Source organism: Myxocyprinus asiaticus, chromosome 4, assembly GCF_019703515.2.
Source record: "Myxocyprinus asiaticus isolate MX2 ecotype Aquarium Trade chromosome 4, UBuf_Myxa_2, whole genome shotgun sequence".
NCBI lineage: Eukaryota > Metazoa > Chordata > Actinopteri > Cypriniformes > Catostomidae > Myxocyprinus > Myxocyprinus asiaticus.
The window spans coordinates 29,619,002-29,635,488 of NC_059347.1; the positions used below are offsets into that span (position 1 = coordinate 29,619,002).

The window sequence follows — 16,487 nt, forward strand, 5'->3', positions numbered from 1 at the left end:
AAACCTGAACGGAATCAGCGACGTCTACACGTCGCTCCGCATTTGGGATCGTTAAGGGCCTCTCTTCAAAACAAACCTCGATTTACACCTTTATTTCTCCCATTCACTCCGGGAATCATTTATGTATTGGACTGAATAATCCCTTGTGTTCTCGGACAGAAGTTGTCTGGGAGGGAGGTTTTTGTTTTAGAGTGTTTGATGAGTATTCTTTGATGAGAGATGAGTACTCTGACCCAGCGGAGCTCCGGCCTGGTGCAGAGACGCACCGAGGCTTCGCGTAGCGCTGCAGCCGCAGACAGAGACCACGGATGCGGCGACGAGGACTACGAGCCCCGCCGCGGAGACGAGCAGGACGACGATGACAGCGGCGACTCAAAGGAAGCCAGACTGACCCTGATGGAGGAAGTGCTGCTGCTGGGGCTGAAGGATCGAGAGGTGGTTGCTTTTCTGTATTTTTCACTGCTTGAGTAGTCGATGTTTAGCCAGTTACACTGTCTCACCATGACCGCTTGGTCGTTATAAATAAGCTCTTGTTTTTAAAAAAGATAAACCAGAAATCAACATGTTTTTATTTTTCCCGTTTATTAATTTTTACTTGGTAGCGTTCTTTGTTGAAATCAACACATTATGTTGCTTTGATATGAGGTAGCTTTTAGCATCGACTGCATTTTTAAGTTGTCATTAACATGCATATCAAACTGTCAGAACACTAAAACTATTATAAAATTAACACCAAGTGTCAGAGCTTTAAAAACTGAGGACTGCCGTCTCAGTGACTGCCATATGTGATCTCATATAACATATAATTTAATGTCAAGGCCCACATCAAGCTCAGTGTGACAACATGGGTCTTTGAAGAGTAATTATTCTACCTAAAGTATGTAACAATGTCTATATGTGGGTTATAATTATTGAAAAACCCAATTTGAGAAGGATTAGTTTGTGTGTGTGGCGTATTAACAATGACAACGGCTGTTTTACCACAAGACCTTTAGTCCTTCTCTCAAACCAGGAAATGTTGTGCCATATTACTTTCACAGCAGAAATTTGTGAAAACCAAACTTTTCAGCTGATATAGTCCCTTCCTTTCTGTCACTTTCAAAATTAGGTGTTTGTTATCCATCTAACATTGATCCTGGAAGTGTTAGGTTACTGTTCTACAACATGTCCAGTAGGGGAGAGTGGGGTAAAATTATCCAATTTTTAAATGTATAGACAATTAGGTAAAAGGAATAGAGCTACCTTTATTTCAAGGTGTCTGCTATCACTTGATATGACAAAAATGAGCCTGTGGCAGAAAGCCACAAACATTTGGCCTTTTAAAAAAAGTGATCCATTGGGTCATCTTGCTTCAGGTTAGGGGTAAATTGCTCCTGGTAAAATTAGCCATCTGGGGGTAAATTGACCAATATAATTTGAATCTATAATTTCTAATCTATAATCTATTTATTTATTAATTATAATCTCCTACTTTATTCTTGTTTCCATTAACACTAACACTAATAATTGTTGTTGCATGTAAATGATGGAATGATTTAGATCATAGCATAGCCTACAGTAAATTCCTAAAGTCTTTGGCATAAAAATAAAAAATCTCACTCTCTTTCATGGAAGCCTCACTGAAGGCCCTGAGTTTCTCTTGTTTGCCTATCTTTATGGAAAGTAGCAGGAAAGATAAAAGGGTTAACGTGAGATGGCCCAATACTACAGTTTGCTTATGTTAATGCTCTGCACCAACTTTAAGAGTTCAAACATTGTCTGCAAACAGATAATAAGGTGGGGACATTTTGTCTGTTGCTTCTGGAACTTGATAACATCTGTTCAACACATTTAAAATTCTAACAAAACCTGACAGATTGTTAAAGGTGTCATAACTTGCCTTTTTAAAATTATTTTAATGTGTTCCTTGAGGTTCACTTATAATATTGTAAAGCTTTTTGCATAAAAAAAAAACATATATTTGTAAAACATGATAAATTTCCATCGTGATTCTGACCCTCTGTCAGAAACGCTCAGTTTTTGTGCTGCTTCTCCTTTAAGACTTGACAGTTAACACCCACTGTTTTGATTGGCTCTGCTCTTGACTGACCTGCTGACTCTCAGTGGCTGCGGCCGAAACCGAAGGTAGCTGTCTTGTTGCCTTGCTGCCCTATCAATCATTGACTCAACAGACAGCATTCATTTATGAAGGTACCTCCAGGAACTGGTTTCGGACAGGCTACTGAGGCAGCATAATGTCACATCGTTGCTAGGATACCTGCAACTGATTATCGCCATCTGGTGTCCACTAAAGGTAACGTAAAAGGCACGTCTGCTTCATTGTGGTTTGGTTGGACTGAATGGTCTAATAATCTAGAACAAAATCATGAGAGTTTTGGTGATAACCAAGTGTAAATTTAATGACTACAATACTACTATCTCACCAGAAATGCAATCAAAAGTTGGAAAAAGTGAATAAAATACATTTATGCACAAATTGGCTATCAACTGCCTCTTCGGCCACCTCCTTTTTTTTTTTTTTTCTTCAGCTCAACCTTTGTGGAACGGCATGCATAGGATTGTGGAATTTCATATCCAGCGAAGGATATGTCTATGCTGCCTTCAAAAATTGATCAGATGGAGGTATCTTAGTAGACAGGTGTGATGAGGAGGAGGGCGTGGCCAGGCCGTGATGGAGCTGAATCAGCTGATCAGCGGGAGAGTGAGATAAAGGGCAGCCTGAGACGCCGGTTTGAGAGAGAGAGAGACACGCATGCGGCCATGCTGCATGTGTGTTCGTTCATCATGTTTTATGTTCTATGTTGTTTTAAGTTCATTTATGCCATTAAACTTTAAGTTGACTGTTCAGCTGGTTCCCGCCTCCCCCTTGCCCATCCTGTAACTGTTACAACAGGATGTGGCGCAAACAGTGGATTTGGACATGCCTTGGTCCCTTCCTACCTCAGGAGGCAGCGTTTTCCTGGTTTCAGGTGCAGCCAATCTCACTGCTCACCGCTACTGGGCGGGGCTACTGAAGTGATGAGGTAAAGTAGGCATTGATGTTGTTGTGGAGGCCGTTAGATTCAAATGTGTGACATCAGGAAGTAGAGCACAAGTCGTTTTGGCAGCTTGGTTTCAACAAATGCTTTTATTGGCAGTGAGGAGGAAGTTTTGAGTTCTGAAACTGACAATATGTTTTTGTAGAACAATGACCTGTTGTATGTCAAAAGATCAAGGAAATTTGGATTCCTCATGTCATGACCCCCTTAAAGCTGAAGTTTGTAATATTTGTAATAGTAAAATATTTTCTTCTATGCAAAGACAACTAAAAGTAGCCTAAGCCATTTATAGGTTCATTCTTCAGAAAAGTGTGAACACTCTGGCTCTGTTTGTTGCCCAACAAATGGTGTGAGTATGGGGCAGGATTATCTGTTTGTTTAACCAATGGAAGATAGGGGGAGTGTACCTATTTGAAAACCAGCAGTATTGTTGCAGAAGTTGCAATTGCAACAGAAATTACATCAGCTTTGTCATAAGACATTCATTATCATGAATATCTGCTTGTGTGCTAACTGTTAGTGAGGTTTGTGTCTTGCGTTGTTGTACCCAAGTCCATGAAAGAGGAGTGTATTAAATCACAGCTCCTCCAGGATGTATTCACCCAGGATGTTTATGTAATATAACTGGGTTACTTGTGCACAGTGTCAACTAGAAAAGTACTTTCTTAGGCTTGAGTGCTCATTGATTTAAAGAAATGGCTTTTTCATATGCATTTAGTTTTGCTATGAGAGGCTTGTTAAATGAATGTTCGGGGTTCAGTTCAAATTAAGGTCTATTGACAATATCTGCGACATGCTGTGTTGCATGACATCACTATTTAGTGCTGGTTAGTTCTGTGTGCTCTCATTCCATCAAATCCCACAGTTCAGAGAAGACTCTTATCGTAAATGCCACTCGGTTTCCGGCATTACAGTACCTGCTGGCCAATGGTATAAATGCAAAATTTAAGTATTTGACTTAAGGGCAAAACCATGCACTTTGAGTATTTATGATTATTTATCAGGTTGTTGTAGCCTTTGGGGCAGTGCTCTGGACATGTGGTACAGTAGTGTCACGGGTGACCCGAGTTTTATTTCCGGCCTGAGGTCCTCTTCAAATCCTGTTCCCCCTTCTTCTCCCCTGTTGTTTCCGGTCTCCTCCTCCTCTTTCATATATAATACAATTGAAAAATTACCAACAAATTACCTAACAAACCTCCATTAAAAGTATAGTTCTCGGAGTAAAAAAAAAAAAAAAAATCCTATTTGAAATAGGGGTGCACCAAAGTCCCTTTCAAGGCAAGTTAGTTCTCTCGGCGGCCATCTTGGGAACACTCCTTGGCAGCTATTTTCTATGAAAACAAGTGGCATGAAAGTACAGCTCTTATCTGCTTGAATGGGCAAAGATGGAATTCTCCATAACGGTTGGTGAAGATCACAATCAAATAACATATTTCAAGTCGGCAATAAAGTCTGACAACAATGGTATCATAATTTGTGCTTTAGTTTAGATCACGCTAAAAACACTTTTTCATACTGGGCCAGCTAAGGCGCGTTATCGAGTTAATACAGACGATGTCTGTATCTAAAAGGTGATTGGCTCATTTTTTTTTAATATAAGTGTTTCGCCTTGGGCTAAATAGTCTCTGGATGTGTTTATTTTCAAAATAATTAGTTGGTGGGTTGTCTGACAATTAGATAAGAAAGCAGATGGCAGAAATTAAGAAATTAAAGATGTAACATTTGGTGACTCAGACTCAACTTGACTCAGACTTGTCATTTAGAGACTTTACAGAATTTACTCAAACTTCAGCTTAAAGACTTCAGACTTGACTCACAATAGATAATTTCACAATCGACTAGTTGGTAAGTTGCCTGATGACTGGTCGACTAAACGGTCTTAACTAATCAGCCAGGTATAATTAGGCTGGTCTCTGTTACACCTGATCCCAAACATACGTGTTTCTTGGGCTGCGTTTACACTGCAAGGCTTAATGCACAGATCTGATCTTTTTTGTGTCCTGCCTGTTTACATTCACTGAAGACACGACTCAAATCTGATATCTGGGTTTACATTAATCTCCCACCCAAACTCAAATGATTCCATTACAAATCGCTTTCCCTTATGAGTGTCGCGGTTCACTCTCGGGTTTTGAATGGCCTTGTGCTAATTCGTATTTTCAAAAGTAGGCAAAATTGCACACGATTGCAATTAATTAGGCAAAAAAGGCGAAAGCGAATTTTTACTGCTGCTATGGTAAGCATGGCTTTAATGATTTCAATATCTGTCAGAAGAGAAGTGTGGCTAAGATATAGAAGTCAGAAAATTTCAAAGTCGGTCAAAATATCTGCCTCAACAAGAGAAGCTTTGAGTTTTTGTGTGAGCACCTACTGGTATGTCTGCTTCATAAGGACACACCGTTAAGAAAGCTATCCCTGTGTGCAAACGCTAACAGTGACAGCATTGTCAAGGGGAATCAGATATACATGTTTAGATGTTGGTCAGATGACCAGATATCGGATATGTATCTGATTTAAAACCACATTTGTAAGTGGCTCAGATTGGATGCAAAAAAATCTGATCTCTTGCTGATTTTTGTTTACATGACCTGTGGCAGTTTAAACAGCCCTGGTGGCGTTTACATAAGTTGCATTCTTGTGTTTAAAAGCAGCTAGATGGAGTGCAACAGAATGGAACAGAAATGAAAAATGCAAATATTTGAGAACATATCTAAATTAGAGTACATCTAAATGAATCTAAACTAGTCAACCTCACTAATTGATTTGTCTGGATGAAGGGAACAAAAAGGTCATTAAGAACACAGAATAATTTAGCATTGTTCTTCCAGTAATTTTGTTGCTTCACATGCAAAGCGTTTTCAATGTTGCCAGCACCTTAAAATAGGCCTGTTGTTTAACAGCAGTGGTCTCTGAGACAGGAGGCTGGACCTTCACAAAGCAGGCCTTGTTAATGACAGAGAGATCATCCCTCACTTCCACTGCTAAGCATGACACTGCGTACATCATAACTATCCATGCATGCTTTGCGAGTAGCTTGCTTTATTTTTTCTGTAAGACTGATTATGCAGTCGTCCTCAGGCTCTGAAGTTGAGTTACTTTGAAGTTGGGTTATAATTGTAATGTATTAGCAGCTCTCTGGGTTTTATGTACTGCTTTCTACATGGGTAGAGGTTTTAGCTACACTGGGGCTTTGAACTCTTGATGGGGAATGTATACTGACTTTATTCCCTCTCTTTTTTCACAAGGGCTACACATCTTTCTGGAATGACTGCATTTCATCTGGCCTGAGGGGCTGCATGCTTATTGAACTGGCCTTACGAGGGAGACTGCAGCTGGAAGCTTGTGGCCTGAGGAGGAAAAGCCTACTTGCCAGGAAGGTGAGAAAAAAAGTTTTCTGCACTCTAGAATTGATCATAAATAAGGCAGGAAGTCGCTGCCTTTGTTGGATCTCGTCCTCCAGTGAGTGCATTTACAAGCACAACAATATGCTGATAACTACCCAAAATCAGTGATTAACAGTCTTAGAGAGTTCAGTGTTTCCCATTAATTACCTAGACTGTAGCGGCCTGTCTAATTTGTCCAGCCACAGTTTCATAATGAACTGAAAATATTTTTACATTTCTCATAATAACATAAAAGATCTCTAACGTTGTGTTTTGCGCTGTTGCTTCGGCAAAGCATCTCTCACTCCCAGCCAGTCACTCGGTGTCCAAGTATGCGAGCAAACCTTTTCAGTGATGAACTTGAGTAAAATCCCAATAGATCTTTGCATAATTCACACAGGGAGGGGATACACGGGCAAAACCAAGCAAGAGAGGAAAATGTTTGTTCTTTGTGTTATTTGTAAAATGCTGAAGTCCCTCACACCTGTATGAGAATGTTATTCTGGCAGTAATCATTTCTCAGTGTCATGCAGCCTGTTTTATTCAGTTGTGTGTTGAATGGGATGCCAAACAAACCATTGACGAGACCCACATCATGACCCATGAGCGTGTAAACACAAAATGCTGCATCAAAACTGCATGTATGATTTTGCAAATCAGTATGTCCTAATCTGCAGGCGCAGCATTTTGCTGTCATTTTCAGTGTCGGATCACGTGGGGAAAAAAAACGAAGCAATAAATGTTTTGTACATTTAAAAAAAAAAAAAAAAAAAAAAAAAATTAAAACAATTTACGTCGTTTTAGTAGCATGATTTAATCTATTACAAATTTGTAATTACGACACCCCCACTATTTTCAGAAGCACCCTCAGTGATTTTGATCTGGAACCTGGCCTGTAAGTAACGTTAACTAACATTACAGTATCCACTGCAGTAATCCACTAGTCCAAACACAATTCTATCATTTTCAATGTACGACAGCAAACAGATATCATTACTGCAGAAGTTATCATTGATAATTAATGATAATCTAACATTAGCTAAGTTATGTAACGTTAACATTTGCTGTCAGTCTCCTTGCTTTTGTCGACTGACATATCTGGCTGCTTGTCGTGAAAAACAATGTATAACGTATGTAACATTATATCTAGCTAGCTAATGTTCGCTAATTATCTAACGTTATTATTAGCGGCTCTGACAACATAACTATTTTCAACATCTGAGGAGCAAGTTGGCTCATCATGTAATGTTAGGCTATTTGTAATGTTAACTAATTAAGTTGAAATAATGCTACTGTTTTAAGCTAAATGTTTGTACCCTTGATTTTCAGATCATGAGCATTTTTTAATATTTCAAGAAGAGAGAGTGAAATCCACCACCAGATGAGAAAGAAACCGCTACAGAGGTAGCTAGCTAGGATAGCTAGGATTCATAGACATTTCAAGAAATAAACTGGAGTAACAATGGAATTTTAGCATTACTCTTATAGAGGGACAGCCATTCAGAGAGGGGCAGCATGGCAGGTACTTCCCATAGGGGCAGCAGGGGAGACAGCCTCCCCTGAGGGAGGGACAACAGGTGATTTTGACAGCAGAGAAAGGGGCAGTAGGTCAGTAGTTTCAGTTCAGTTTTTGAACGTTTCTCACATCGTCTCGTTTACCATGCTTTGTGGGTGTTACCTTTTTGCCATGTCATCATTCATATCTATACAACCAATGTGTTTGTGATTAAATTACTACTAGAGCACAACATTGTTTACAAGGGCACAACGTTCTTCATAGATCTAGCCTCTCAATTTTGCTCTCAAAGTACACTAGATTGATGCATTTTAAAATGTACAAAATTTTCTTATGGGGGAGCATGCCCCCAGACCCACCTAGAAGGTCTGAGGTCTACCCACCACAGTCTCACAAAATCCTGTGGGAAACACAAGTTGTTTTCACAGTGTACTGTACAGAAAGGTGTGAATGTAAGAATGTACAAAAAAAGCACAAAAGTTTAGAGAGATGCACAAATGTAAGCAGATGAGACCAGTACTGGTCAAGTTAATGATTATAACAAAATAATGCCCACCAACTCCAAATATATATCAGCTGACATGCATTTGCAATTTTACTTGGTGGGTGTGTGTGTGTGTGTGTGTGTGTGTGTGTGTGTGTGTGTATGTGTATGTGTGTCTAATACATATACATATATGTGCATCTCAAAAAAATAGAATATCGTGGAAAAGTTGAATTTTTTTTTTTTTTTTATAATTTAATTCAAAAAGTGGAACTTTCATATATTCTCGATTCATTACACATGAAGTGAAATATTTCAAGCCTTTTTTGTTTGAATCTTGATGATTACAGCTTACAGCTCATGGAAATCAAAAATCCAGTATCTCAAAATATTAGAATAAAGAATTTATAATACAGAAATATCGACATGAGAAGAGCTCTAATCAGCTAATTAACTCAAAACACCTGCAAAGGTTTCCTGATCCTTTAATCTCTCAGTCTGGTTCAGTACACACAATCATGGGAAAGACTGCTGACTTGACAGTTATCCAGAAGACACTCATTGACACCCTCCACATGGAGGGTAAGCCACAGAAGGTCATTGCTGAAAGGGCTGGCTGTTCGCAAATTGCTGTATCAAAGCATATTCATGGAAAGTTGACCAGCCTTGAGAGGTTTGTCAAGCAAAGCTGATTTAAGAACTTGGGGGAGCTTCACAAGGAATGGACTGAGGCTGGAGTCAGTGCATCAAGAGCCACCACACACAGACGTTTCCAGGAAATGGGCTACAAGTGTCGCATTCCTTGTGTCAAGCCACTCCTGAACCAGAGACAACATCAAAGCGTCTTACCTGGGCTAAGGAGAAAAAGAACTGGACCGTTGCTCAGTGGTTTAAAGTCCTCTTTTCAGATGAAAGTAAATTTGGCATTTCATTTGGAAATCAAGGTCCCGGAGTCTGGAGGAAGAGTGGAGAGGCACAGAATCCAAGTTGCTTGCAGTCCAGTGTGAAGTTTCCACAATCAGTGATGATTTGAGGTGCCATGTCATCTGCTAGTGTTGGTCCACTGTGTTTTCTCAAGTCGAGAGTCAATGCAGCCGTCTACCAGGAGATTTTAGAGCACTTCATGCTTCCATCTGCTGACAAGCTTTATGGAGATGCTGATTTCCTTTTCCAGCAGGAATTGGCACAGTGCCAAAACTACTAGTAACTGGTTTGCTGACCATGATATTACTGTGCTTGATTGGCTGGCCAGCCAACTTGCCTGACCTGAACTCCACAGAGAATCTATGGGGTATTGTCAAGAGGAAAATGAGAGACACCAGACCCAACAATACAGACGAGCTGAAGGCCGCTATCAAAGCAACCTGGGCTTCCATAACACCTCAGCAGTGCCACAGGCTGATTGCCTCCACGCCGCATTGATACAGTAATTTGTGCAAAATGAGCCCCGACCAAGTATTGAGTGCATAAATTAACATTTCAGAAGGTTGACATTTCTGTATTATAAATTCTTTATTCTAATATTTTGAGATACTGGATTTTTGATTTCCATGAGCTGTACACAAAAAAAGGCTTGAAATATTTAACTTTGTGTAATGAATCTAGAATATATGAAAGTTCCACTTTTTGAATTAAATTACGGAAAAAAATTAACTTTCCACAATATTCTAATTTTTTGAGGGGGGTGTGTGTGTGTGTGTGTGTGTGTGTGTACACGTTGCTCCAGTAACTCCAGATCTTTATCACTTATGATGGCACCAAGCCATGTTACTACTTATAGTTTTTTTTGTATTTATAGTGTAACTTCAATGCCTCATCAGGTGTGATCTCATCTTTTGGCATCATGTAAATCAAGACCACCTACTGGATTGAACAAATTCTCAGTGTATTCTTTATGCGCTTGTTAAATCCAACACCCTGGTGTCAGTTTTTACAAGTGTGTATGACTGTTCCTACCAAAAGAGGGTGCTGTTTGATATTAATTGCATGTCAAGAGAACTATTTTGCGGTTAGTGTTGGCTGGTGCAGTTTTTTTATTTATTTTATTTAAACGGGCTCAGATGTTACCCTGGAAAATGCATTATCTTTAAAATCTGAGGTAAAGCTCTTTGGTGTTCAGTAGAAATAGTCCATCTCCTTCACATAATATTTACCCTCTTGAGTTCACTGCCTTGATGTAAGTCCATGTAGTGCTTTTGTGCATTAGGTTTTGTTCATGTTTAATGTGTTAAGTGACACTTTTTTTTCCTCTCTCTCTCAGGTTATATGTAAGTCTGATGCTCCAACGGGGGATGTGCTGTTGGATGAGGCTCTGAAACACATAAAAGACACTCAACCGCCTGAGACCGTGCAGAGCTGGATAGAGTTGCTCAGTGGTCAGAGTTCTGCACAGATCATTTGAGTTCCACGATCTTGTACATTATTTATTCTATTTACAACAGTATTGCCTTGACTTTAAAGAACAGCATGAACCCAGCACTCTAGTTTTCTTTTTTCAAAAGTGTTGATCGACCAATCTGCCCTAATAAGCCAGAACGCAGTAACTACATCAACACTGAAACTGAGAAAAAGGGCTTAGAAGTTTTTTTGATCATCCAGCCAAATTTGGATTAATAAATCTTTCTAAATTTTCTCTGAATCCGAGTATAGTTGAACCAAACCAGTCTGTCACAGGACATCATAGAATAAGAATCATGATTTCAGTAATAACTAGGGATGTGCAAAACTAATGAACGGCTAGTCGACTAGTTTGTGTTAAGGAACCAATGTATAATTAGGCCAAGTTATGTTCACATGACCCCAATCAGATGCATTTCAGAGAGATATAGAGACACTAAGCGCAGCACCTCAACAGAACTAAAGGATATTCAACAAATAATTAGGCTAAGTACCTATAACATCTTATCGTGCGAAACTGTCCACTTATATTCTACGTCCTGTGATGCTAAGCGCAAAATGTGGGCGTTATTTCTGTTATCAAGTAAACATAGTTGTTGTTGCGGCATACATCCATTCATTCTTTCATTGCGGTGTTAAGATTGAGGAGAGGATGTCTGATTTCATGATGACATACATCAATCACTATGTCGGTGTGTTACTGAATGATGATAAACTGCAAAAAATGTAAATAAAGACAAAGATTGTGCAAACATAACCGGTGCACTGTTTCTCCCAGATGCAGTTGAAATTTAATCTAAGCACAAACGCAACATTTAGAGCAAAATTATCAGTTTTTTAGTGGAATATTTCTGTTAGTTCAGCTTCAGATGTGTGTGTTTGTCATCTTGTCTCTCTACATATTGATATCAAACAGACACACTGAGGAAGAGCCGTGAAGTTCTCGTCCTTGGGTTTGTAATCGCTTTTTCAAGTTGTCCGATCCACACGTAAGTTTACACTTTTGTTTGGCGGGCTGCGGGTGATTGACAGGTGAGAGGTGGTGCTTCGCTGCCGTCCAGGATGCATCAGGATGGCATTTAAATTTGATGTGGCCACATGCTTTTTTGGATGTGTTTTTCGTGATCCAATTACAAAATGTTTTGCACCCCGTTTACAACTATACTGTATATAGCGCTGACCATTTACGATCAGATCATCTGAAACGCTTCTTAATGCCAGCTGTAAACAGTGTCTAAAATGATTGCAGCCGGAGCTAGCGAATGCTATAGAACGGCTTTCGGCAGAAGTCGCATCCACATTCGTTTCTGCACTAAGACCCCCAGGAAAAAGGTGGATAAAAGTAAGAAGAGTAAGAAGTAAGCAAGGCTCCAGTACAGAGCAGCACAAAACCGCGTATGAAAGTACAAAACCGCTTCAAATTGACTGGAGTGCTTCAGGGCGATCCTCACTGTACATTCAAAAGCGCAAACTGTTACTTTGCAGGTACACAACATCCAGCAATTCAAACGCTTTTACTGCTAATATTTAAACAGTTTCAGACAGAATCAGCAAATAACTTTAATCTCTCTACAATACCTCACAAATACAGGAACGTTACGCACAGCAGAGGATTTAATGTCCGACAGTGAGCGTATTGAAATGTATTGTTGATGTGGTGCTTTGCCGTAACAGCAGCGCTTAAAAAGACTAAACTTAAAACATTAAAGAGACAAAACGTCTTGCAGAGAGTTTTATCATGCTGACTGTTATTCACTGTTTAGCACAGCAAGCTATCATCACACAAAATGCTCTCCGTGAAGTGGCGTCGCTCAATTAAGTCCGAAGTGCTGATTTATAGAGAGATTTCTGGTACCTACTGTGGCTATGAGCTCAGTTGGAAGTGACTCAATATGGAGAGCCAAAGGGTCAAGGGGTGAGATCAAAGAATCTTGAGAGAAGGAGCTGCTGTCCTCGTTTAGGGAATGTATAAAAATCTGCTCAGAATTAGATCAGAGTCATGAATTACTGCCGGCTGATGACTAGCAAATGCTCTACCACAGCCTGCTTTGATCCTGGTATATCTGTTCTTCACTTCTTTTGTTGTAAGGGGTGAACTGAGTGACTGAGTTGGTGGTGCTCAGTAGACTAGATCAAGATCAAAATCATGAGGATTTTTTTTTTTTAAATCTTTTAAATTTTGGCAACATCAGCACAAGTTGCAAGCAAGAGAAATCCTGATTTGTTCAGTTAATTGGCCAACTCTGTTCGGGAGCTGTTTCTCTTATGTCCAACGTTTTCTAGGCTATTATGGTGATTTGTCCTTCAGGTATTGTTTTTATACTTTTCAGTATTGTAAGTTTAGGCTATAATGTCTTCATATAATGATGATAATTCATATCAAAGATCATATCACATCTTTGGGTAAGAAAACCTTGATTATAGGTCCTGTGATAATATTATGGTCACAAATTTGCCGTAATAGTTCCTCCTTAAGGATTTTAATAGGTATTAAAAATATTAAAGGCAAATTCCAGGTTCAATACAAGTGAAACCCTAAACATAATCTGTAGTATTTGTAGGTTAATATTGGTTAAAAAATATTTTCAACTCGTCTTGAAAATCTCGTTTATTTGGGGGAAAAAACCCCACAAAAATCGTGGGTACAGTACGGCAATTACAATGCGAGTGAATGGGGCCAGTCCATAAACGTTAAAATACACATTGTTTCAGAAGTAAAGCCACAAGATGTAAGCATTATACATTTTAACTTGAAATTAGTTTGATAAAATCACATACTAATCTTATCAGTGTAAAGACATATCCAATGTTACAACTTCGTTGCCAATGGCGATGCAATGCCTGTAAAACCTATAAGCAATTTTATTATACTAAAATCATGTGGAACAGAGATTTGTTCACACTAAAATCATGTTACCACATCTTGTGGCTGTACTTTTGAAACCATATGCATTTTAATGTTTATGGACTGGCCCAAATCACTTTAATTGTAAATGCCTGACTTATTCATTTATTTATTTTTCAAATATAAAAGGGACGAGTTGAAAATATATTTTGTGGACATCAATATTATTACAAATGCAGTTGATTGAGCTTAACTTTTATTGAACTCAGAATATTTCTTTAAATGAATGCTGGCAAAGTGTAACAGCAGTCATATTAACTATGATAGAATAGTTTAATTTTCTGGCCTTTTGAAAACAGCAAAAATGGTGAATGTAAGCAGACGTTTGTTGTTAAGTCTTTTGCCTTGTCTTTCACAGGCGAGACATGGAACCCACTAAAGCTGCATTACCAGCTACGTAATGTTCGTGAGCGCCTGGCCAAGAATCTTGTTGAGAAGGGCGTCCTCACCACCGAGAAACAGAACTTTCTTCTCTTCGACATGACCACACACCCGCTTACCAACAATAACATTAAGCAGCGCCTTATTAAGAAGGTGCAGGAGGCCGTGCTGGACAAGTGGGTGAACGACCCTCACCGAATGGACAAGCGTGTTCTGGCCCTTATATTCCTCGCCCATTCCTCTGACGTTCTAGAGAATGCATTTGCCCCGCTGCTGGATGACCAGTACGATCTGGCTATGAAGAGAGTACGACAACTTCTGGACCTGGAACCTGAGGGCGAAAGCATGAAGACCAACACCAATGAGCTGCTCTGGGCTGTTGTGGCCGCCTTTACCAAATGAAGCTGGTTCAGTTCTGGTGAAGCTGGGAAACAAAGAAAACACTTGGACTGGTAAAAACAGGTTTGAGAAATGATTGCCCTGGTTTATCAAAACGGAGTTCTGAAACTGTCTTTTGTTTTTTTTTTCCTTGTAGATATCTCCCTTCCTTGCTCCTCTCTCTGCAAAAATAATCATTGGTTTGCTCTCTTTTGTTTGAAAAGGGATGAAAAAGAAAGCACACAGATTTACTTTCTCCTACTTTCATTGTTCGTTGGTTTAGTTGAATGCAAATTGGTATCTACTCACCGTAGACTGTTGGAACATTTACCTTTTGCGTCACTGGATCAAGAATCTTCTTTTTCATAATTTTCTTGCCTCGACATCTATGTAGGGTACCTAACAGATTTTCCAATTGGATAATTGAGCAGGAATCACTGTTTTTTCTTTAAGTCTTCAGTTTCTTGCATTTAATGGGAATCGATTAATTGTAATTGCAATATGTGAGAAAAGCGTAAAAGTGTACACTTACACTAAAGCAGTATCTACATATGGTACAACTGAACAGATGTACAAGAAAATAAAGTACACTGCAGTTTATCATTTATTATATAATCTAAATCAAGTTGTTTTCACTCGTTATCATATTGATGATGGAGCAAGAAAAGAAACCAAAAAGGTTATCAAGGACTAAATCACGTTTTGATAACAGATGAGTAGTTTGTGGCGAGTGAGGTAGAGCTAGACCGTTTCAGGTTCACACAACTGACGTGCTATCTCAACAGCATTGCTATTGGATGGCCAGTAAATCAAACTCTTGAGTGGAAACTAAGTGCAGGCAATTCAGGGGACCTGTCTTGTCTTTACAGGGTGAGAGTTGTCAGTTTGTATGCAAGTAGAACAGTTACTCCATGTTAAGTGGTCATAATGTATTTTACCAGAAAGCTTGTTAATTTTGAGATCAGAATTCTCTATGGTTTTTGATTAATGTCCCATCCAGATTCCTTCCATTCTGCTGATAAACACCCTACAAATGCTTCAGACTCTACCTTTCAGACTTCACCAATTTATTATCATGAATTTAATTAAAACCTTTTCTCTAGCTTGAACTGAAATGTACTTTTATGTGCCTGATATTGGTTACAGAATGGGTAGTAATCAAAATGCAATATGTACTGTAGCTCTTTGTGACATGGCATTAATGGAGCTAGATTCAGAAAGCATTGTTGCGCTGTAGTCTCTTTGTACATACCTACCAGAAAATAAAGGAGGGACCACAAAAAATATAAACATCTGTATGGCACATAGTGCCATTTTTTTTTTTTGGTATTTTACCATTGATTATGTAGAGGTGTGTACAAGTCAGATGTTTAATGGTGGAGGTGGAGCTTTGAATGTCAAAAAATAATGTTTGTGACTTCTGACATTTGTCCTATGCTCTCAACTCAAACCTAGGACTAAAAAGAATCATAGCCATTTAAAGGGGGTGTGTGTGTGTATATATATACAGGTGCTGGTCATATAATTAGAATATCATCAAAAAGTTGATTTATTTCACTAATTCCATTCAAAAAGTGAAACTTGTATATTATATTCATTCATTACACACAGACTGATATATTTCAAATGTTTATTTCTTTTAATTTTGATGATTATAACTGACAACTAAGGAAAATCCCAAATTCAGTATCTCAGAAAATTAGAATATTACTTAAGACCAATACAAAGAAAGGATTTTTAGAAATCTTGGCCTACTGAAAAGTATGAACATGAAAAGTATGAGCATGTACAGCACTCAATACTTAGTTGGGGCTCCTTTTGCCTGAATTACTGCAGCAATGCGGTGTGGCATGGAGTCGATCAGTCTGTGGCACTGCTCAGGTGTTATGAGAGCCCAGGTTGCTCTGATAGTGGCCTTCAGCTCTTCTGCATTGTTGGGTCTAGCATATCACATCTTCCTCTTCACAATACCCCATAGATTTTCTATGGGGTTAAGGTCAGGCGA

General features: G+C 39.0%; 1 protein-coding gene across 1 annotated transcript; it reads left to right on the plus strand.

Moving 5' to 3' along the window:
* golph3a (golgi phosphoprotein 3a) lies at window positions 1–16,015 on the plus strand. The gene is made up of 4 exons (XM_051682342.1): window positions 1–435; window positions 6,284–6,415; window positions 10,682–10,796; window positions 14,082–16,015. The coding sequence occupies exons 1-4, from the start codon at window positions 220–222 to the stop codon at window positions 14,504–14,506; spliced, it is 888 nt and encodes a 295-aa protein (XP_051538302.1). The 5' UTR covers window positions 1–219; the 3' UTR covers window positions 14,507–16,015.
* Window positions 16,016–16,487: the final 472 nt, after the last annotated feature.